General features: G+C 38.0%; 1 protein-coding gene across 2 annotated transcripts in view; it reads left to right on the top strand.

The window, feature by feature from the left end:
- NCK2 (NCK adaptor protein 2) overlaps positions 1 to 21,077 on the top strand; it is an 87,769-nt gene that overhangs the window by 52,488 nt on the left and 14,204 nt on the right. For both annotated transcript variants that reach the window (XM_034074450.1, XM_034074449.1), the window contains one exon: positions 1,880 to 2,121. In XM_034074450.1, coding sequence (XP_033930341.1) covers positions 1,896 to 2,121 — 226 coding nt within the window. In that variant the 5' untranslated portion in view covers positions 1,880 to 1,895. The remainder of the gene's footprint in view (positions 1 to 1,879; positions 2,122 to 21,077) is intronic.

Raw genomic sequence — 21,077 nt, 5'->3', positions numbered from 1 at the left:
TCAAGTGTTCCAAACATTGTTACTTCTTTTTTAATTCATCTTGGGGCCTTCAGCTATGCAAATGCACATTTTAATAATGGTTTTGTTGTTGTATGTTCCGTTGTGTTTTCTAATTAGAAAATGAACTTAAGCATGTTGATTACTACTTCAGATTTTGAAAACCATTGTTCTACCTTGGCCATGAGGGTTGACTTTACTAATGCTTTCCAGAGCTTTGTTGTCCCGCAGTTTAGCAACCACAGCTCAGTCGAGCTCTCCTGAAAACAAAAATTGTGATAATAGGAGGCTACTAAATTATAATAGAGTTCACTATTGTGTCTTATGATTATAGGTTAACTTTGAATAAGGTTTAACTTTAAATAAATAGGTTAACTTCTTTTTCTTTGAAAGAGGAGGCTGCTAGGCTGTCTGATGTGTAGTTTTCACAGCTTATACTGTAGCTGACAGGTGAAAGTGTGTGTGTGTGTTTACAGACTGCAGAAGGAACCCTTTCTGAATACAGGGTGATATGTGCTGAACAGAATTTCTGAGTGAGGTTTGGGTTGTTTTGGGGTTTTTTGAATTACTTATCTGTCACCTGACCGATACTAGAGTTTGTGTGGTTGTGAACTACTAAGAACTGGGCAACAAAGTCAAATCATGTTAGAAAGATCCTTGGATAGGAATAGTTGAAGTACTCTGGGATCTGTTTCTACTAACCCGATTTAAAGGAAAATCTACAGCTTTTACTTAAAAAAAAAATAATCTGCTGCATTGATTTTCCACTGCATTCTCATTTCCCACTCTGTCCTGACCTCCTTTTTCCTAAAATCCCTCAACAGTGATCAGAAAATTATAGGTAGCTTCTCAGAATTTAAAGAATCAAATCAACATGTTTTGGTTGGCACTGTAATGTGTTAGAATGTCACTGGTACTGGCATGGGACTTTCTTCTTCTTTGCACACTACTGTGTTCCCTTACATTGTTCCCAGTAATTACTGGGATGCGTAGGAAAATGTGGAGGCATGCAGCTGTCTTTATGCAGCTGACAAATAGCTTTGGAAAGACTCCTTCATGTTACAGGTAAGTAAAACAAGCCAGCTTATTCAATCTTAACAGAACTCTGGGTAGGTTTCGGGTAGGCAAGAAATGAAATACAGTTGAGAGAAGCACAGTGGGTAATCTTCTCCACCCTGTTGACTCATGACCATTGCAGGACTGCAGTGAGCTAGGATCTTCCCAGGAGCAAAGTGGGAATGAAGGCTTCTCCTAAAATACAGTCTTGTGCTGCCTGCACAAAACATTGTGAACAAAGGGGCTCTAATGACAGTGCCTTCTTTTTGATGGCATATTTCCCTGCTGAGTTACATTACTTCTTGAAGTATTTGCAAAATAAAGATGGGTAACTTTGCTTAAGTGCAGAAAACTTATAAATAATATGTTAGTATAAGGATGAGGAGCTAGGGCAGAAGGAAAATACATATTTTGAATTCTGCCTTTTAAATTTCTTTTTCTCAGATCAGAACTTTGAATGCCAGGTGTGGGATAATTTTATGATGCTATATGCAAAAACTTAATGGTTTTATAAGTTATCCTTTGCTAATGCATATCTGAATAATATTTTCTATACATTCAGAGGAAGCAAACATAATACATTATGACTAGGATTTACTATTAAGATGTCATATTTTAGTGGAAAAAAAGGCAAGAAAGGTCAATTATTTTTAAAATATTTTTTATTATTTTTAAAAGAGGAGTTCAGATCTATGAGTTTTTGCTCTGTAAAACTTTCTGATTTTCCCCTACCCTTTTCTTGTTTATTTCGGAACTTAAAGGAAAATCTGAGTAAGAATTACGTCATATAATTTACTGATGAGTGTGTTTTAATATTTTGTTGCAGAAGGACTCCATGAAAGATGACAGAAGAAGTTATTGTTATTGCAAAGTGGGATTACACTGCACAGCAGGACCAAGAACTTGACATCAAGAAAAATGAGCGTCTTTGGCTATTAGATGATTCCAAAACATGGTGGAGGGTAAGAAACGCGGCCAACAAAACGGGATATGTGCCATCAAATTATGTGGAGCGAAAAAACAGCTTGAAGAAGGGTTCTCTGGTTAAAAATCTCAAAGACACATTGGGTAAGTCCTTTTGTATTTTAGAAGCTGTGTAGTAGATTTGATGGGTTTCAGATGGCCATGTAATGTGTGTATAAATATTATTTTTTAATATGCTTACTTGGGTTTTCTTTTTTGAGGTGACATGTTAAATGGCTGAGGGAGAGAGTAGGGGTGGGTTGTTCTTGCATCACATCCAGGAGAATAAGATGTTATTTTTCTTCCAATTTGTCAGAGGTTGTGTGTTTTCAGTGGCTGAAGAACTGTGTTTTCATTGAGATATTAACTGGTGAATCCTCTCCGCTCATGCAAAGTCCTTTCACTCAAAAATAGAAGGATGTAAACTGGATTGTTCAGCATAGCAATTATAGCATAGTTAAATCATTTTATGAATGGGATTATAAGATGTGGCTATGTGCAACATCAAGGGTTAAGTTTCTGTGGCCTGGGATGTTCCTTCTGCTTCCAAGTCCTTCATATATTCTGTTTTATACTTGCTCATAAATTCTTCACAACAGTGTATCATATATGTAAAATAATACACCTCTGAAAAAAAATTGAGTGTATTTTGAAGAAATATATTTGGGTGTCAATTATTTTTTTCCTCTTTTTTTGCAATGATTTTTAATGACTGATTAAATTACTAAAAAAATAAAAGTATTTGCATATGGCTGGAAAAGGTTAAACATAGTGATATGTGATTGCTTTACATCTAGGGGCTAAAAAAAGAAATCTACTAGTGTTATTTTAGGATGTAATGAATAAACCAGAAACATATATGCACCTGGAGATGTTTTGAAGTTATTTTTGACTCGTGTTTTGGGTTTTGCCTGTTTTGAGAAGCTTTACATAGGGAAAACTTATTCTGTTACTGTTTGCTATGGAAAATACTGACTGTTCCACAGAAAAATTTGTATTTAGGGTTGGAATTGTTAGAAAGGAAAAAAAATCACTTAAAAATATCATGGCAGTAACTTATGTAGGTTTATTGCAGGTGTCCTGTGCTAATGTTATGTCTAATAAGTTAGGTTTCCTGGTCACTTCTTTACTGTGTCCTCTATGGCTGAGCTGCCATAAAGTACACAGAAATTGAGGACTGTAGTGTGGGTGGCAGGCGATCAAGGTTATCACAAGATTTAATGGTAATGTTTAAAATCATAGGCCTTTCTACAGGTACTCTTGGAGTATGCTCATCACAGTGCTAGCAAATGTGATTATGCCTTTTCAAAGATTTGCATAAAGAATGCGTTCCAACGTCAATTAATTAGTTAATATCGAAATCACAGTTGTGATTTTAATCCCCTTTTATATGGCTTTATGTTGTCTAAATACATATATTTTCTCTAAAAGCTAGTTTATGACAGGATTGTTTCTGTTGTGATATCAAGTGTTTGTGTAGAATGTGGACAGTGTTTACTTGATGTAAATAAACACATTTTTATTTATATCCAACAGAAATGAGTTTAAGTGAAGGAACAGATACTGTCCCCGCATATGTACATGTTTACCTGCTTGATCTTAACAAAGCTGCATGCTGCAGAGTGATTTGCTATGGTAGCAACTGATGAAGGGGTGTGAGCTCGGTGGTTTCATGTCTGAGCCTTCGCTAGTGTCACATCTTCCAAACCTTAGGCCTTTGCATGCACGTACAAGGGTTTCTAAGTTCTGAAGGACCATTATTACAAACTACTGATTTCCCCCCCCTTACTTTCTTTATATGTTGTTTGTTCAGATGAAGTGGAAAATACCATGTGGTGGAGCCTAGCTTTTTCTTATGTAGTGACCACATGTACCTGCTAAGCACAGAGGTCGAAGCATCTCTTCTGTTCTTTTATGCTCATACATCCTGTGAAAGTAAGCAGCTGCCTAAGCCACATTTACCCCACATCTAACCCACAAACTGGCTCAGGATATTCCTTAATGTCCCCACCCCCCAGCTGGAGCTTTAGAGTTGTTTTCTTTTGCTATAGTTTATGCTTAGCATAATGAAACTTGTATCTGTGCTGTGCACCATGTAGCTGTACAAATATATTTTACCTTCCCTGAGTTAAAAAGTACAGTCTTTAAGCCTTGCTCATCTTGCAGTAATTTCCTATTCAGAACAACGAGACCATGTGTCCTTTCTTAGAGGATCCTTTCTTCTGAGCGGTCATCAAGAATGCATTTCTTAAACAACGGCTTGCAAATTGTGAGGCTGGTGCTTGATCCAGTGAAACAGCTTTTTGAAGTATTGCTGCGCCCAGTCAAATAAGTTCTTAAGTTCTCTTTACAGAAATATATCTAATGTCTAATCAAACATGCCTCTCCTAAGATCACAAGAAAAAGTCACATTAAAATACCTGCTAACCCAGCACAGGTGGGAATGGTGGTCATGAGTATTAGTTTGTAAACCACATCTGTTTCAACTTTGATCTTGAACCTGTTACCAAAATACCAGGTATTGAACTAAAAAAAAATAATGATAAATTGACTTAATAATCAGCGAATAATTAATCAGAAGTTTTATGAAGTCTCAGGAGAAAAACAGCAGGCTCATAGTTCTCCTCAGTGACTAGGCTAGTTGGCTTTCAATAGAAGAACCCTCTGACATACCTGGGCCCACCTTTCTTACTTGCTGTGTTCCTGTGAATGGTTGCTCCCATACAGATGCACTTTTCCTACCTCTTCCTTAATCAATTGCATTTCCTTGTCTTTAAACATATTTCATCTGAAAGCATTGTTATCGCACAAATGATGTAGTATGTTGTCTATGGGATTGCCTGTAGCTATCTGCCACTCTTTATGCTTATCCACAGTAATTACCAGTGCTTGATTTACACCTCCAGGTATTCCATAAATACGAACAGTGCCAGCCATAGTTCAAATTGTGGCAGACCCCATAAGAGCTATTACTATTTAATTAATAGTCCCTATAGTTGGCTGTTGAAGATGCATCATCTAAATAGTACTTAATCTATGTAGTCTGTATTCTAATGAAAGTTTATAGTGCCAGTTAATGCTGTCGGTGTCTCATACATAAAAGGCCAAATACATCACGAGAGTTTGCTACCTCTGTGAAGTTGCCTTTATCAGGAAAACTTTTAATCTCATCAGAGAATGAAGTCATGCCTGTTTGATGCTGGAAACTAATCTTCCCGGAACTCTGTTGACTGTCAGTAATTAAATCTCAGCCCTTGAATACTTTATTAATAGAATTTCATCAGCTTTGCCATTACTTGGCTTGGGGTTGGTGAAAGGTTAATGGCAATGTGGGTACTTAGAACATGTGTCTTGATGGTTTAAAACATAAGTCCATTTTCAGGAACATCTGGAGGTTCCTGGAATTTTCATTGCACTTGAGCATTTTTGGAAAAGAACCTCAGTGATTAGAATGTCTTCAGAACCAGCTCTTTTAGATGTCAGGTGTCCATTAAAATGCTGATTGACAGTTGTTTAGCGTACCTTCATTAAATCAGTTGCTTGTGGACTGCAGAACAGCTCACCTCAAATCTCAAATGACCCCCAGTAATTTCTGAAGAGATACTTTTGGATCATCCTACGTCTTTTGACAAAGCAGTAACCTTTTATGCACCGCTTTCTTTCCCCTTCTAAGGATGTATACCATTATACTGTATCTTCTTTTAGCCCTGTCACTGGGGAGTTCTTCCAAAACTACTTGTTTTCCTTACATGACATGAAGACATTTCAAGTCTTGTAATTTCTCTGTTGATGGCTCTACTCATTGGGTTTCTGTTTTACATGTGTTACTTGTGTAATATGAAATCCCTTTCTTGAGCGAACTCTAATGGGTCCGTAGCTACAGTGGCCCAGTTTTAATTATGGAAATGTAGCATATAGGCCACCTATTAAGTATTTTAAATGATTCATCTTCTCATTCTCTTTTTTGTCTTAACTGACTTATACTGCGAGTTAAAAGTTAATGGCAATTTAGCCATTTGAAATTACTGTCTTCTGTTTGCTCATCTTGAGTGAAATCCAGTAATTATTACTATTCTTAAGGCAAAGACAGCTTCTAGTCCTGTGATTAAAATTTCATCTTCATTATAATGAAGTTTAAAATAGTTTCCTTGTACAGTATTTCTTTTGTGAGGAGGGTATTTTTCACACGGATCTGTTAAGCCTTACTAAGGAGGAGATCTCCAGCATACATCTTCCAAACTGTAATTTTCTGTGACACAATTCTTTCCATGTGCTGGGGGTGGAGAGGAATTCCCATACCCGTTTGGATGCAGTGGGTGTTTGCCAGCACCACCCCCAGAGCTGGCTCTGAGTGGGGCTCCACGGGTTTCCCCTTCTGCAGCAAAGATGATCTATACTTGCTGGCTCATCTCTGTCACACTGAATAGAAACCTTATCTGAAGGAAGCAAAAATAATTCAGAAGTTGGTTGTTTATGTAAGTAAAATAAAACTTCTGCATTTTTTCCATCCCTTTGCGAGTCATTTTCCTGGCAACAGCACAACTCCCCAGGCGGCAGCATGTCCATGGGTGAATGATGTGTGTGATCCAGCAGCAGGGTGCCATTTTCATGGCAATCTATGACTTTCTGAATGTTACTGCTTTTGCTTCACAACCAGCACTGCATAATAGGGATCTTTTTAAAGGTGTCTGGCCTTCTGCCTTTAGTGAACAACCACTTAAGAAACCTTAACAACATTTCCATTTGGGTTTTGGTGTGGGTTTTTGAACAGATGCCCAGCAAAATAAAGGTTTATTAAAAGGTATTGAAAGAGAGATTGGACACCAAAAATACAGGAGAGGTGTTTACAGAATGCATAGGAACAATAGAAACAGTGGAGATGTTTGTTGACAATGGTGGCAAACAACAGTAATCTCCATAACATTTCACAGAGGCATTTAAGTTGCATGAGAGATCCTTCATATCACTTCTTTATTAAGCTGCTGTAAGTCAGCAAAGCATTTCAGTAACTTTTTAGTTTTAATTTACCCAGTGTGCCAAATTTTCATGTGGAAAGTAAGAATTGCCAATTGAGATGTAAAGTACAGAAACAAGCCTATACTTGCATCACTACTGCTACTATCTTATTTCAGAAGTTTGTGAGCATCCGGGAGTATTTCCTGTGTTTGTCAGCCCCCCCAGTGTCTACCTTGGTCAATCTGTAGATCAGTGCAGCAGTTCCCAAGTGCTATATGTGCTGCAGCTTCCAGGAATCAATTGTTTTACACCTTTCTCCTCCCCTGATTGTTTTTGTTCATTTATATGAAAATGCTTTGGTTTTTTTTCACATTTATAACAACATTTGCCTGTTTGAGAGTCACTAAATGTCATCTTTCACTGTCTTTCTGCAAATTACCAAGGAAGTTACCTCTTTTTTCTTTAGACAAACACTTCTTACTACAAGCAGATATGTGGAATAGGTAATCTTTTCAATGTAATGTTTTCTTTAACATTGGAAACCACTGTCAGTTAAGAAGTTCGGTGTGCTTCCATTTTAGAGAGAAGTATTTCAACTCGTATTTAAACTGTTACCATCATAGTTCTGCATAACATGGTCATGCAGTATGAAATCTTACATTCCAAGTAATCTGCTTCAGCTTCCAGTATGTGGGTTAGTGATCTTTACTTTTTGGTTTGGTTTTGAGGATTTTTTTTTCTTTTTAAAAATACCTTAATGACTGAATTTTGGTAGTTCTGACGTGCTGTGCTAGTAGATTTAACTGTACAAGGTGACATTTAATTATCGGTCAGATTGCTTCTAAATCTTGTCTCAACATCTGAAATTTGATTAGTACTGAAGTCTTTCATTGGTGAGAGCTACTTATATTACTCTTAATTGTTGTGGTTTTTAACTGACCTTTTCCCATTCTTCAGCACTAGTTTTTAAAGGAAGCATACGCAGTATTTCGTAGCCTTTGATTGATGAATTTGTGTTTGTCTGCAAACAGCCTTAGCCATATTTGCTGCAAGATCACAGAAAACACATTAAATTGGTAATATGACCAAGTGCTAGGTTGAAAATATTTCTGTTCTTAATTGTTTTAAATTATAGCATTTTCTGGACACCTTGTGGGTGTAAAATTTACTACAAAAAGAAAGTACGGTGGACATAAGAGCAAATATGGAATCACTGTTTAAGTTCACTGTTGTATAGCACAGCCTCTTATACCTTGTAGAGCTCATGTTAATAAAAGCAGAACTGCCATATAAGACAGCAGAAGTTATTTTAATCTCTTTAGAATTTCGAGTTCCCGGTGTTGTTGGGATTCCTTGTTACAGACGTATAAGAAATGCTGATCTTTCCGCCCAAGAACAGGAATTTTATAAATTTGATTTAAAAGTATAAGTCACCAACCAACTTTCAGAACTTTCTATGGTATGTAGCTACTTTTCAAGTTATCATATATAACGATTTCGAAGAAGGAGTGATATGAAATCCAAACGTCTCTACATGAAATAAGCAATAAAATCCCCTTGTAGGAATTCAGCACAACTAAAAGTATTTTTCCTGTGACACTTTATGTTGCTTTGAAGCTCTCTAGCTTGTCAGAAAATGTGGGCATGACAGTAATGGTATGTCTGTCATGTTTCTTGGAGGACTGGATGATGGTATGTCGTCTGTATTGGCACTTTCAAGCAGTTGATATGCAGTAATTTAAGCTAAGCTTTACAGAGAAGTAGTTGAACTTTTTATGTACAGCACAAATTCTTGCTCATTTCATGTAGAATCTGTGTGTTAAAATAGCTTATTCCATGTTTGAAATTGCTTGGTAAAAGCCCTTTCTTGGCTGCACTGCATCCTGCTTTTTAGTTGTATTGCTCAAAATAAGCATGCTTGTTGTGGGGCAGGGTGGCAACAGTGATGACTCTTCAACAGTGATGAAATTGAGGAACATGGTTTTGCGGTAGTGAGAGAAGCTGATATGTGCTCTGTTTGTTGCCTGTGGTGGTTTGGGATAAAAAAAGTTGGAGCAATTGCATTTCTTCCATCTTAACAGTAACAATAGATCAGTCTGGTTGTATGGATTACTGTCATTAGATGCAGAGAAAAGAGAAGTTATTCCAGAACAAAGGAAAGAGATTTTTTCCATTCCTGTCTAGAGCATGTGGAGTTAGGAGCTGGCAATGCTGATACCAGTGGTGTGGTAGCAGGTGATTTGTATAAGGAATACTAATGCTTTGCTACTTTCTGGAAACATATCTGCCTCATGATCATCATAAAAACTTTGAAGCATCGCTTTTCATTTCATTATTGATTGTTAAAGATCTAGAGATATATTCAGTAGCAGTAGCTCTGCATATGGAAAATGATACAAGAAGATATTGCTGGCATGGTAGGGTCTGCTATCCTACTATCAATTTGATGTATACATAATGGCTGAAGAATATATTCATTTTGAATTAGTGTTACTATTATGCATGTTAATAGTTACCCAGAATGCAAAAAAAACCCCACAAATTTATGGTTATGGACCTATTGTAGGGCTGTAAAAATTTAAATAACATTATGCATATCAGCTACTTCCAGTGAAAGTATCATTAAAGGAATTGAAGTTTGCTCTATGGAACTTAAATAAGACTTTCTATTTAAAAAAAACCTGTTGTAATTTCTAAAGGGTCATGTGCTTTAAAAAAAAATCTGAAATGGCAGACAAGACTAATGCAACCCCCTCCCCCCAAAAAACCCCAAAGCAACCAAATAAAAAATCTAACCAACAAATTCCACGCTTTTTCTGTTAACCTGCAGGACTTGAAATCAAAGAAAGCTGGTAAATATTCTGGAGAAGTCCAGGTACAGGTTAATTATTCAAGCAGAGTAACTGCTTGATAAAAAAATTTTACCTGATAGGTGTGTGCATCAGGCCCTTTGTTTGATCTAAGGTGAACAGCCAAAAGCAGCAGTGAAAGCAGAACATGCAGCTTGTTGCAGTGCCCTGAGATCCAGTACTAGCTGGTGGTGTGAGAAGTTTGTGCTTCTTATCATTTACAATTACATGTGTTGTATTCTGCTGAAGTTTGTCTTACATTAATTATTTATTTAGATGGATTCTTTAAAGGATTTGCTGCTTCAAGAATTTGAGACAAATATATAGAATCATGGAATCGTAGAATGGTTGGGGTTGGAAAGGACCTTGAGATCATCAAGTTCCAACCTCCCTGCCATGGGTAGGGACACCTCACATTTAGACTGTGTTGCTTAAGACTCCATCCAACCTGGCCTTGAACACTGCCGGGGTGGGGCATTTACCACTACTTTGGGCAGCCTGTTCCAGTTCCTCACTACTCTCACAGTAAAGAACTTCTTACTTATATCCAATCTAAACTTCCCCTGTTTAAGTTTTAACCTGTACTCCTTGTCCTATCACTACAGTCCCTAAAGAAGAGTCCCTCTCCAGCATCCTTGTAAGCCCCCTTCAGATACTGGAAGGCTGCTATGAGGTCTCCATGCAGCCTTCTCTTCTCCAGGCTGAACAGCCCCAACTTTCTCAGCCTGTCTTCATACAGGAGGTGCTCCAGTCCCCTGATCATCCTCATGGCCCTCCTCTGGACTTGTTCCAACAGTTCCATGTCCTTTTTATGTTGAGGACACCAGAACTGCAGACAATACTCCAAGTGAGGTCTCACGAGAGCAGAGTAGAGGGGCAGCATCACCTCCTTTGCCCTACTGGTCATGCTCCTTTTGATGCAGCCCAGGATACGGTTGGCTTTCTGGGCTGTGAGTGCACACTGAAGCCGGCTCATATTCATTTTCTCATTGACCAACACCCCCAAGTCCTTCTCTGCAGGGCTGCTCTGAATCTCTTCTCTGCCCAACCTGTAGCTGTGCCTGGGATTGCTCTGACCCAGGTGTAGGACCTTGCACTTGGCATGGTTAAACTTCATGAGGTTGGCATCAGCCCACCTCACAAGTGTGTCAAGGTCCCTTTGGATGGCATTCCTTCCCTCCAGTGTATCAACAGAACCACACAGCTTGGTGTCATCGGCAAACTTGCTGAGGGCGCGCTCAATCCCACTGTCCATGTCAGCAGCAGAGAATAATATAATAGAAACCATGATATGGCCTACCTTTCGGCACATTTTTCTAATATGATGGTTGCAGTAAAATGTTGCAAGACATAAATAAATCTTGCTGATTTTAGTCAGTGCTGAGTGAATAAATCTGGTAATTGTATTTTATTAAAAGTTTACTGTAATAAGTACTTCTCTCCTCCACTCCCCATGCAGTGTGTGTGTGCTGGGAGGTAGAGTTTGACATTTACAGATTTCAAAATTAGTCTTTTAGTCATAATTATATTTTGACAAGATAAAAGGATCACCTTAACCCAATGTGGCTGCGTGTACTGGTGGCTTTGGTGGCATTACTTCCCTTGGCTGTCACCTTCATGGACCCATGCACGTCTCTGAGCCAGATATGCTTCAACATGTTATCATTTTTGGCTTAGAGCAAGCCCAAAAATCAGCTCCTCAGGTACTTTTATTGTTCCCTTGCAAAGAGAGTCACCCCACTGCCTGTAGCTCTTCCTACACCTGTTCTGGCTGTGGTGGCAGAGCCTTTTGGTGTTAAAAGTTTGTGTCTGAGTCTCCTCTTGATGTTTTTTTTTTTTTCCATAGGGTAAAATCCTTGTAGCAATCTCCTAATTAGTCTTTTCTTCCGAGGCAGAGAAAATAGAGTAATTTTTTCCAAGTCATGCCATGTACTGGATTTCTTGCCTTTTGTTCTCTTCTGTCCTCTTTTCCCCGCAGGTTCCTGGGAGTACTGAAGTCTTCTGAAGCAGCAGAACTGGGACTGCAGCAAGGGCCACTGTTTCACGCTCTGCTTCCTGGGTTGGACCCTTCCCATAAGCATGTGCTTATGGGGGGGTGCAGTGACCACCGTTCTTCAGCAAATGGAATCTTTGTGTGTTGTGTATACTGTCCTCACCTTTAGCTTCATGGTTTAGCGCATGAGGGTGGTACAGAGAAGAAACAGTCGACAGTAACTGGTTTTGAGTTCTTGTGCATGCCTTGTTTGGTGTGTATAGCTGGGTTGCTCTTCTAAAGACTGAACTAAGATGCCTGACAAAAATCAATAACCGGAGAGTATGTACTCAGGAGCACCATTTTCCAAAGAATTCTAATGAGTTAAAGAGCAAGTGATTTTTCTGTATTGAACTGACAGTGGCAGCTCTTTCTACGCTGTTAGCATCATCAGGGAATTCTCATTTAGATGTGGAAATTTCCTCCGATATGCATTTCCAGATAAGTCAGTATTACTGGATCTCTCCTTTTTTCTTTTAAGGCCTTGGGCTGTCTTCACATTTCATCTTCCAGGGGCTCTTGTAGTGTAAACTCGTTTCTCTTTCTCTGTGTGGTTCCGCTCGGGTTTCCTTGCCTTCTGTTTCTCATTTTTTTTTTTTGAAAACCTGAACAATAGGTGACCATTCTGTGACATGTTTTCATACTGTGCAAACAAAATTACTAGATTAGCATTCACACCGAAAAAATTGAGCTTTGTCTTAGAATGCACAAGAGAAGATTTCCTTCCTTTTACTGAGTCTCAAAAACATTATGTTTTGTGGAGCACATCTCTAAAGCAAGGAATCGAGATGGTGCATAATGTATGCAGACACACAGCCTAAACCTGCTATGTGAGAGAAAACACCTACCTCTGTTTGTTTTGAAAGAGGAGGGTTCCAGTAGCAGAAATGGCTTTGAGAGTCGCCTCAATGGTACGCATACTTTGTTTACTTACAAGTAGTTGTTGTGGTTGCGGGTTGTCCAAGTGGGCATTCAGGGTGCTGTTTTGAGTAGGTGACTATTTGTAGCTGTAATTTGCACCAGAAAATTGATTTAGGGCTTTGGCTGTAAACCATCTAAACTCTACACTGTCACTGCCATTGTCCCTGTTTAGCAGTCTTTGATGCTTGTAAATGAAGGAAAAGAGAAGGTGAAAGAAAGAAGAGGAAAATGTATTTTGATGTAGTGAAAATATCATTCTTGTACATGGGATCTACCAATTTGCAAACCTGTAAGATGTTTTTTCTAATTGTTAATTCAGGAGGTTGTTCTCCAGACCAGGAGCAAAATTTATTACTGTATTACTTGTTCATTACTGAGTTTTAATCTACAGAAGGAATTGGTTTAGTTTGTGTGTGAGCTGTGAGGTTTTATGTTTTGGCTGTGAGGGCCAAAACTCAGAGAAGATGGGCTGTTTCGTGAAGTGAGCTGTTTTCTCCTGTTTTTTCCTCTTCGATAATGGAGAGGTTCGGTTTTCTTACGTAGTTGCAAATAACCTGAAAGCCCTTGATTAATAAAGCTGTGGACATTGCAATTCAGAGAGTAAGTTTGCGGAGAAAAGGTGGCATTTACTTCAGTTTTATTTCCTGAAGGAAACTTTCAGTAAAATTGCAGTGTCTGTGACAGGCTTCTAAGGAGTTCTGAGGCTTCCAAAGATTAAAGTAATCAATACCTTGGATTTTCTTGTAACATGGTATTTAAAGTTTGACAACATAGTATAGCATAGCATTGTCGTTCTGACCTTTACAGGAGACTTGCCAAGGCTTTACATCATGCTTGGTGTTGGCATGGGCCAACTGGAATAAAATGCTATAACCTTAAAGAGTAGGTTCAGGAGGGACTATCCTGAGCTCTTTGATGCTAAGAGAGATTGCCCTTTGGTCAGTATTTGCATCACTGACTTCTCATGCATTTCTTTGAATCAAGGGGTCATATAGTTACTGCTTCGTAATTTGCCTGTTCAGGTTTGGGATTGATGATGTGAACTTCTATATGCAAATTTAACACCTATTAAGCCTTTCATTTTTATGTACAGAATTGAGAGCAAATGTGAGCAAACAAGAAGTAAAAAGACCAAGTTAGCACTAAAATTGCCCATATCTGAAATCGAATGTTTCCATATCAGCTGGAAGAGTCTTTAAATTGGAGAGCCATAATCTTACATTTGGGATAGTCTCGCTGTAACTTTCACTTTATTTTTTTAACAAAAAAAAAAAAGGAGTAGGTTCATGCTGGCAAACCAGATTTGTATCCCAAGCTGTCCTGTGTACGTCTTTTACTTCATATAAATGCAAGATAACTAAATATAAATCATCTTTCTATCAAATGCTAGAAAAGGAGAGGAAATATAAGCTATTGTATACTTTCTGAGGGTCAAGAGTTTATATTGAGGTAAATAGCTCGGAGAACCTCATGCAGAAAGGGTTTTCTTTGTCAGTATGTGTTTATGAAGCAAGGGCAGAATGGAGCTGTTCTTCTCTTTATCAAAGGAACAGAAAGCACTGGGAAGTCCTGCAGGGCTACTGTGTCTTCTTCCCATACCTTGTAAGTCTGTTCATGGAAGGATATGGCTCCCCTAGGTTTAATATACTTGATTATTTTTTCTTATCAGGGTATCCTACAAAATCAAGAAAGCAGCTTAATAAGATTGTAAAGTAGGTGGAAATATCTTTAAATAATCTCCATTTGAAAGCAAAAAATGTGTATTTAAAGCAAGCTGTCTTCAATTTACATTTGTAGTCAGACATTGGAACTACAGATTCTGAGAAACCCCATTCATTTTATATACCTTCTGTTTGAGACCGAGATGACCATTTTTGCTATTCCATAAAGGATTTAAAATCCCAATGCCATTTTATTGTTTCCTGGTATGACTTTATCTACTTCACTTTTCTGTTGGGGAAACATACATGAACATACATGAGGCGGTTGATGGAAGCCTTTGGATCATGTGTTTGGCGCCCTCAGAAGAACTCTGTCCACATATGTTCCTGTAGTACATCTGTCATTTTAACATCTTGCTCTAAAATTCATTGGGTACAGGAAACTTATTATCTGTACTGGAATTTGAATGTACCTTTCCTGACAAGATAGGCGCATTTAACACAGTCTGAATTACAGGAGTTAACGCAGTACTTGTTTTTTAATACCGTTGTTGAGTTGATTTCTTTATGGAAGCCTCCAAGCTAAATAGTGCTTGATGTATGGGGAACTTGGAAACTACATTTTCCCGTATTTGAAAAAACATAGAGATAAAGCAGTCTGTCTGTCGAAATGTCAGAGTTTCAATTTGACATTTAAAGAAGAGTTTCCAATTTCTGATTTGTTCTAGTGCAGTGTTTTTTTGGTATTGAGTTTCTTAAAGAAGATACAAAGAGTCATTAATAGAGCTGTAAAACTTCATTTCTGTATTACAAATGCAGTTGAAGGTGTCTGGAATTTATAGCAATGTCCTTTAAAGAGTACTGTTGATGGAGATGTTGCTTCTAAAATACTGACTATACCATATGGATCTTGGCCTTTGAACATTAACTTGGAAAATGAACATGTAGGTGGAGGGGGAGAAGAAGGGGTGGGAGGTTGCAGACTGAAAACATGCAGAAATGTTTAGTTTTTCTTTCTGTGTAACAAAAGAAACCTCAAGCTGCTGAATTCCTTTTTAATAAAGAGCCAAAGTTAGCCTAAAATTATTTTTAAAAATTAATAATAAATTACAAAGCTGAATGAATGTCTGATCTGGACATTCCAGCTGTCAAGAAGTTATGTGTTTATCTCTGTATTGGGTGAATTAATTACCTAATTTACATAGTTTTATGCTTTTTCCTAAGGACTTTACTGAAAAGTTAATTTCACCTTAATACAAAGCTTTTTTTTTTGTTTTAAAAAAGACACTGTACCCTTTGCATACTTATTAACCATATACATTAATATGCAATATAATTCAGAGCCTTAGTATTTGGGATGAATAAGTTGGTAAACAGAAAAGGATCGTTTTTTTAACTGTGTATGTATGAAGCAGATGGAATTGCAATTCTATTGAAATGCACCGGAAAAAATCATGATTTTGAATATCTCAAGTAAAAATTGGCTAAAATGTTGAATAAATGTTGCCTCTACAAAAAAACAAAACCCCAAAATCGAGCTTTGATAAACTTTTTTGGTTCTGCTTCTAATGCAATACACTTGATTACCACATTGAATGAGAATTTTTGGTGCCTCTTCTTGGAAGATTTTTAGAACTAGGAGAGCTGCTCTTTAAAACTTGGTTTTCAATTTGGGGAACTAAAATGTATTTCCATCTTATTTCTTAACTTTTAAATCACTAAGATTAACAGAAATTATTTTTAAAATATGAAATGAAATAAAATAAAATAGGGGGGACTATTATTACCCAGTATCTGAACAAGCTCTTACTCTGGGTATTTATACTTAGAGTTTTCCTAGCTCATTTGTTTGACTTCCTTAAACTTATCAGCCTCAAACTTCTTTTGCTTGAACATTTCAGCTGTTTAATGGAAGCTGTCTGAATAGCTTTCAGTAATGTTAAATTTTTCAGCTCTGCAGTGCCTTGTTTCGGTTAGAATTATAATGGGTTTATTTTTTAAACAGAAAATATTCTTTTAAAAATCTGATGAAAATTATTTTCATAAAACACATACTGTACTTATCATCTTTGTGGTGGCTTGATTTCATTGTTTTGAGCATAAAGCGGATAGTAACTGTTTAAAGCATTTTACTCTAGAAGTACACAGATTGTACTAATTGTAAACTTAACTGCTTTTTTGTGTTTTATTTGCTTGCTTTAATTCAGAGAAGAATGACCAGTAACATAAAGAAATATCAGTTATTGGATAATTTTTTAATTATTTTTCCCATAAATAAATTTTCAAATATTCATGTTATGTTTAAAACCCATGCCTTGACAGCCTGCATGAGAGTTGGGGCAGCATGGGTAAGATGTAAGGCAGAAGCTGAAGGAAGCGTCTCCCAGAACTTTTTCCCTTTTTCTTTCTCTTTTCAATACCTTTAATTTTATAAATTGGTCAGTTTGATACTGAATAGCTGCGAACTTAAGTGCTGAAGCTGAGCTTAGGGCTCAAAGGCATTGTCATGGAGTGCAGACTGGGAAGCTGGGCCAGGGTATCATCCCAAGCAAGGAAGGGAAGCACTTCAGCTGCAAAGCACCACGGGACTCCTGGTGACTCCTCAGAATAAGCCCAGTGTTGCATGAATCTCACTAAAACCATGCCAGTTAGTCAGCTTTTGAAAGAACCATGCATCATGGGTTGATTTTTGGGTACTAACCTCATGGCAGAGCAGCTTTCTTTGTGGATGGCATTGCCAATTTGGGTAACCTGGGGGCTAGTGGGAAGGCAGAGATGCTCACTAGCTCTGCCTGCCTTTTCAAGTGGGCAGAGCATCATATTTCTAGAGGATTTAAAAAATGAATCTGCAAACTCTGTTTTAGAGGCATACAAATGAAATATACTATTTTTTTTACCCACCTTTGGTTTTGATTGTATGTAAGTATGCTTTTAATTCAGCTCTAGTATGAGTTCCTGTGTTTTGACTAGGTGATACAGGATAATTTAGGTTTTTAATAGAGAAAAAGCTGTTGTATTTGTAAATAAGCTGTGAGAGAAAGTAGCTGGTGGTGTTTGATGCACTATTAATTCAAGATATCTATTTAATGATCCTTATAATACTTAATTTTTTGTTGATTTATAGCTTTGTTATAATACTTAGTAACTGATGGAAAATAATTTCAAACACAAAAGGCTGAGAACGTGGTACAAAAATCAGTTCTGACTTGTTATGAAAAAAGAATCTATTAAGATGTAAATATAGCAATAAAAGAAAATATTAAAAGTTGATTTTCTAATTGCCACGGGGAGAGGGAAGGTAACAGCATTACCAACATCAACAGCGGCATTTGCTGTTATATTCCTGCTGTATATTTAGACTAAAACTAGTTACTGCTACATTAATACGGGATATTTGAGGGATACCATTTAGTGAAAAATCTAGTCCCTTCAAGAGGAAGCAGTTTACAAGAATTTGGTTAAGACTCTTTTATTGGTTTTGCAACAGCCTTTATAGTTTAAAGGCCAGTTACTTAGGGAGGGAGGGTGTCCTTAATGTCCCTCAATCTTTTAATAAGAAGTTGCTGGAGGCTTCTGAAAATGTTGTATTTGGTATATTTAGTGGCATGTGGTCTCTTTTACTGAGTTTGGAATTGAGGAATTCTGTTTTGGAAATAAAATGTTGCCTTTATCATTTCTCAAAGCATTACAATTTTCTTGTGTTGCACTTTTTTTTCTGAAAGGCCTTTTTGTCCTGAGAATTTGATTGGATGTGCAGGGTAAGCTACAGAAAATATTTTTGATCATGATTTATGCATCAGAGAAGGTTTTAGGAAAGACAGATTGGGAGAATTCAGATTACACTAGTCTCATTGCAAACTGTTTTTCAGAACTTGGCTTTGGGTATTCACTGGCCTTTTTTACATGTAGAAGATGGGAGGATGGAAAGGTCAATAATCTGAGGTATCGAAAACACTTAAAATCCCTTTGGAAAAGAAACAACTGTATTTAGTCTATTTAAACTTAAACTACATATGAGTTGTAATAAATTAGGGAGCAGTCTTGGGAGGGAAATGCTAGAGAATTTGAGTGCAAGTATCTTCAGTGTTTAGGGTGTGTTATTCTTAAATAGAACTTAGTGAAATAAACGTGAGCACAGATAAGCCTGTGGAAATGCATTATACAGCCACGTCAGTGAATCTGTTCTTTCACCTGTGGCAATGAGCTAAAGCAGTTAAAAATACAAAATGTGGTTACTCACCTGTTTCAGGCAAGGACACCATCTTGCAGAAGCATGGAAAGAATAATCAAATAAGCCTTCCTAAAATTAGGTATTAAACCATTAAAATGTTTTGTAAATGGGCTTTTTCTAGTAAAGGGAGTATGTAATATAAACCATAATTAGGAAATTTAATGTGAATTTTTGCTGGCATCAAAAAATACCTTTATGCAAAAGTTATGTATTTGATAAAGTATTAGGATGAAGTTTTAAACGTAATGAAACTTCTTTACCCTAAGCACCAATTTTCACAAAGGTGGTAGCTAAGCATCCTTGTTTCAGCACCTTTAGTGAAGGCAGAAAGAGGACAGAAAAATCCTTTAGGTTTTAGCAGGAGAAGGCTGGGCAGTTGGGGCATCTCTGCTGTCTGACATGTGGCCAAGCTTTAGGCCAGGAGCATAACAGAAGACATAGGCAGGGGTAGGGGGACTGGCACTGTCACAGTATCAGGCTGAAAGGGAGTGACCAGAAGGAGATTCCACCACTTTGAGGTTTGGGGTGTAGAGGGGGGCTCAAGGCAGTTCCTGGGGGAACTTAAGGAACTTTCCATAAAATGGGAAGTCTGGGAGAGCTGCACAGAGCAGGAACTGTAGGTGTGAGTTGGAAAACCCGCAAGTACGGTGGGAAGGCCATCAGGGGGACAAGTTGGTAATGAAAGGGTGCAAAGCTGTGGTTTCCACAATGGGGACTTAGACAGGAAGCAAATTCATAGGAAACTGGTCTTCCTTCGGCCTGCTGCTTGCAAAACAAGCTATTCTTCAGAGCTGCAACTGAGCGAGGAAAGGAAGAGGGCATGAAGTAATGTGGGAGGCACATTTCTTGAGTCTCTCCAGGACTGACCTTGGTGCCAGAAGATTTCATTCACTGCAGGGAGAAGAAGGATTTGTCATGGATGCCTTCTCTGGAAATGATGCTAACCATTTTATGGTTTTTATCTCAGCAATATATCCACCTAAAAACTAAACCTTCTCACATCACTGGGCAACTTGTTTCCAAGAACACGAATGAACCAGTTCAGTGTGGGTCAGCTGTAGACTGTGAGCAGCATTATTCCCTATGAAATGTCATAACATAAAACAATTTTTCTGCTTCTCTGCAGTGCTTTTGCTCCCACTCCTTTTCCCTCACTTGAAAGCTAATCCATTGCTTTAGGTTTTTCCTAAATAACTAGTTGTATTACAAAGGATTATGGTTTCAGTAGAACTGTAATCTATGAGTCAGAATGGGAAAATACAGTTGTATTTCACTAGTAGATAAGTTTTCATTAGAATAAAGACAATAAAAATGACAAAATTATGGCTGCAGTCACAAGTATATTTGACTCTTCCAGATACGACTCCTGAAGTGCATGAATGTTTTGTTTTCCATGAAATTCCTTATGTGGGTTTCATTCCATTCAAACATAATAGGGTTACCCTTACAAATAGCAGTAAGTGAGCATTTCTGTTGGTAACGAGTAATGGCAGTGTTTACTTTTCCGAAGACAACTCATGTAGATTGTACTTTCTTTTTTTTTAATGGCATTGTCATTTTTGTCATAGGTGCATATGAAGTTTATAATTGTCCTAACTTTATTCTTGCTTAGCTATGACCAGCCATCCTACTAAATTGTATTTTTAGACTTGTTTCCTAAGGAAATGAAGCCTACACCAGTCATGCTGTTAGAGTCAGCTGTCATGGTCCATCCATCTGTCCACCCTTGATAACTCGCCCAATTTTAAGCAAACTTGACAGACTGGCAGAGGTAAACTAACTAGTTTCTCCAACTCTGTGCCTGGGAGGGTTGTTGCTGGTGTCCCTCACTGGCGTAGAGGCCAGAGCAATCCCAACGCTGCTCAGTCCGTGCAGGCTGAAAAGCAGTGAGTGCCGAGCTTGGCTGGCCAGTCCTACAAAGGTAAGGAGTGCAGCACCATGGGAGATGGAGTATGCTGTGAGGGCAGTCTGGAGGTGGCAGTGGGAAGCTGGAGGTATGAGGAGGACCTGGGAATATGAAGGCAGTCATAGTGTAAAGGGACGTAACTGTGGATCCCGCAGGAGATGGGGGAGGCAAAGGAGGAATAGTGCGGCAGGAGGTGTAAGGAGAAAAACAGGAACAGATTTCCTTTATTCTGCTCATGGAACAATTTGTTTCCTCTTCTGTCATAGACGCAGCTATGAATGTTGTAACCTCATGGAAAAAAATGAGTGTTAGATGATGTTGTGCATGCCCTTTGCTGTGCTTGGCTGCAGATGCGTCTCTGCATACTTAGCTGCCTTGGTCAAACCAACTGGAAACACAGTATTTGGTACACATTGCTGCTATTGCAAGAGGCTAATCATGCTGTCAGCCTTTGAAAGTTTGGTTAGATTAAAAGTTAAGTTTAAACTGAAGAGCTCTGACTGCC

This window comes from Melopsittacus undulatus, chromosome 2 (assembly GCF_012275295.1).
Source record: "Melopsittacus undulatus isolate bMelUnd1 chromosome 2, bMelUnd1.mat.Z, whole genome shotgun sequence".
In the NCBI taxonomy this organism is placed as follows: Eukaryota; Metazoa; Chordata; class Aves; order Psittaciformes; family Psittaculidae; genus Melopsittacus; species Melopsittacus undulatus.
The sequence above is the reverse complement of the archived record's forward strand: the minus strand, read 5'-3'. Positions and strand labels throughout refer to the sequence as shown.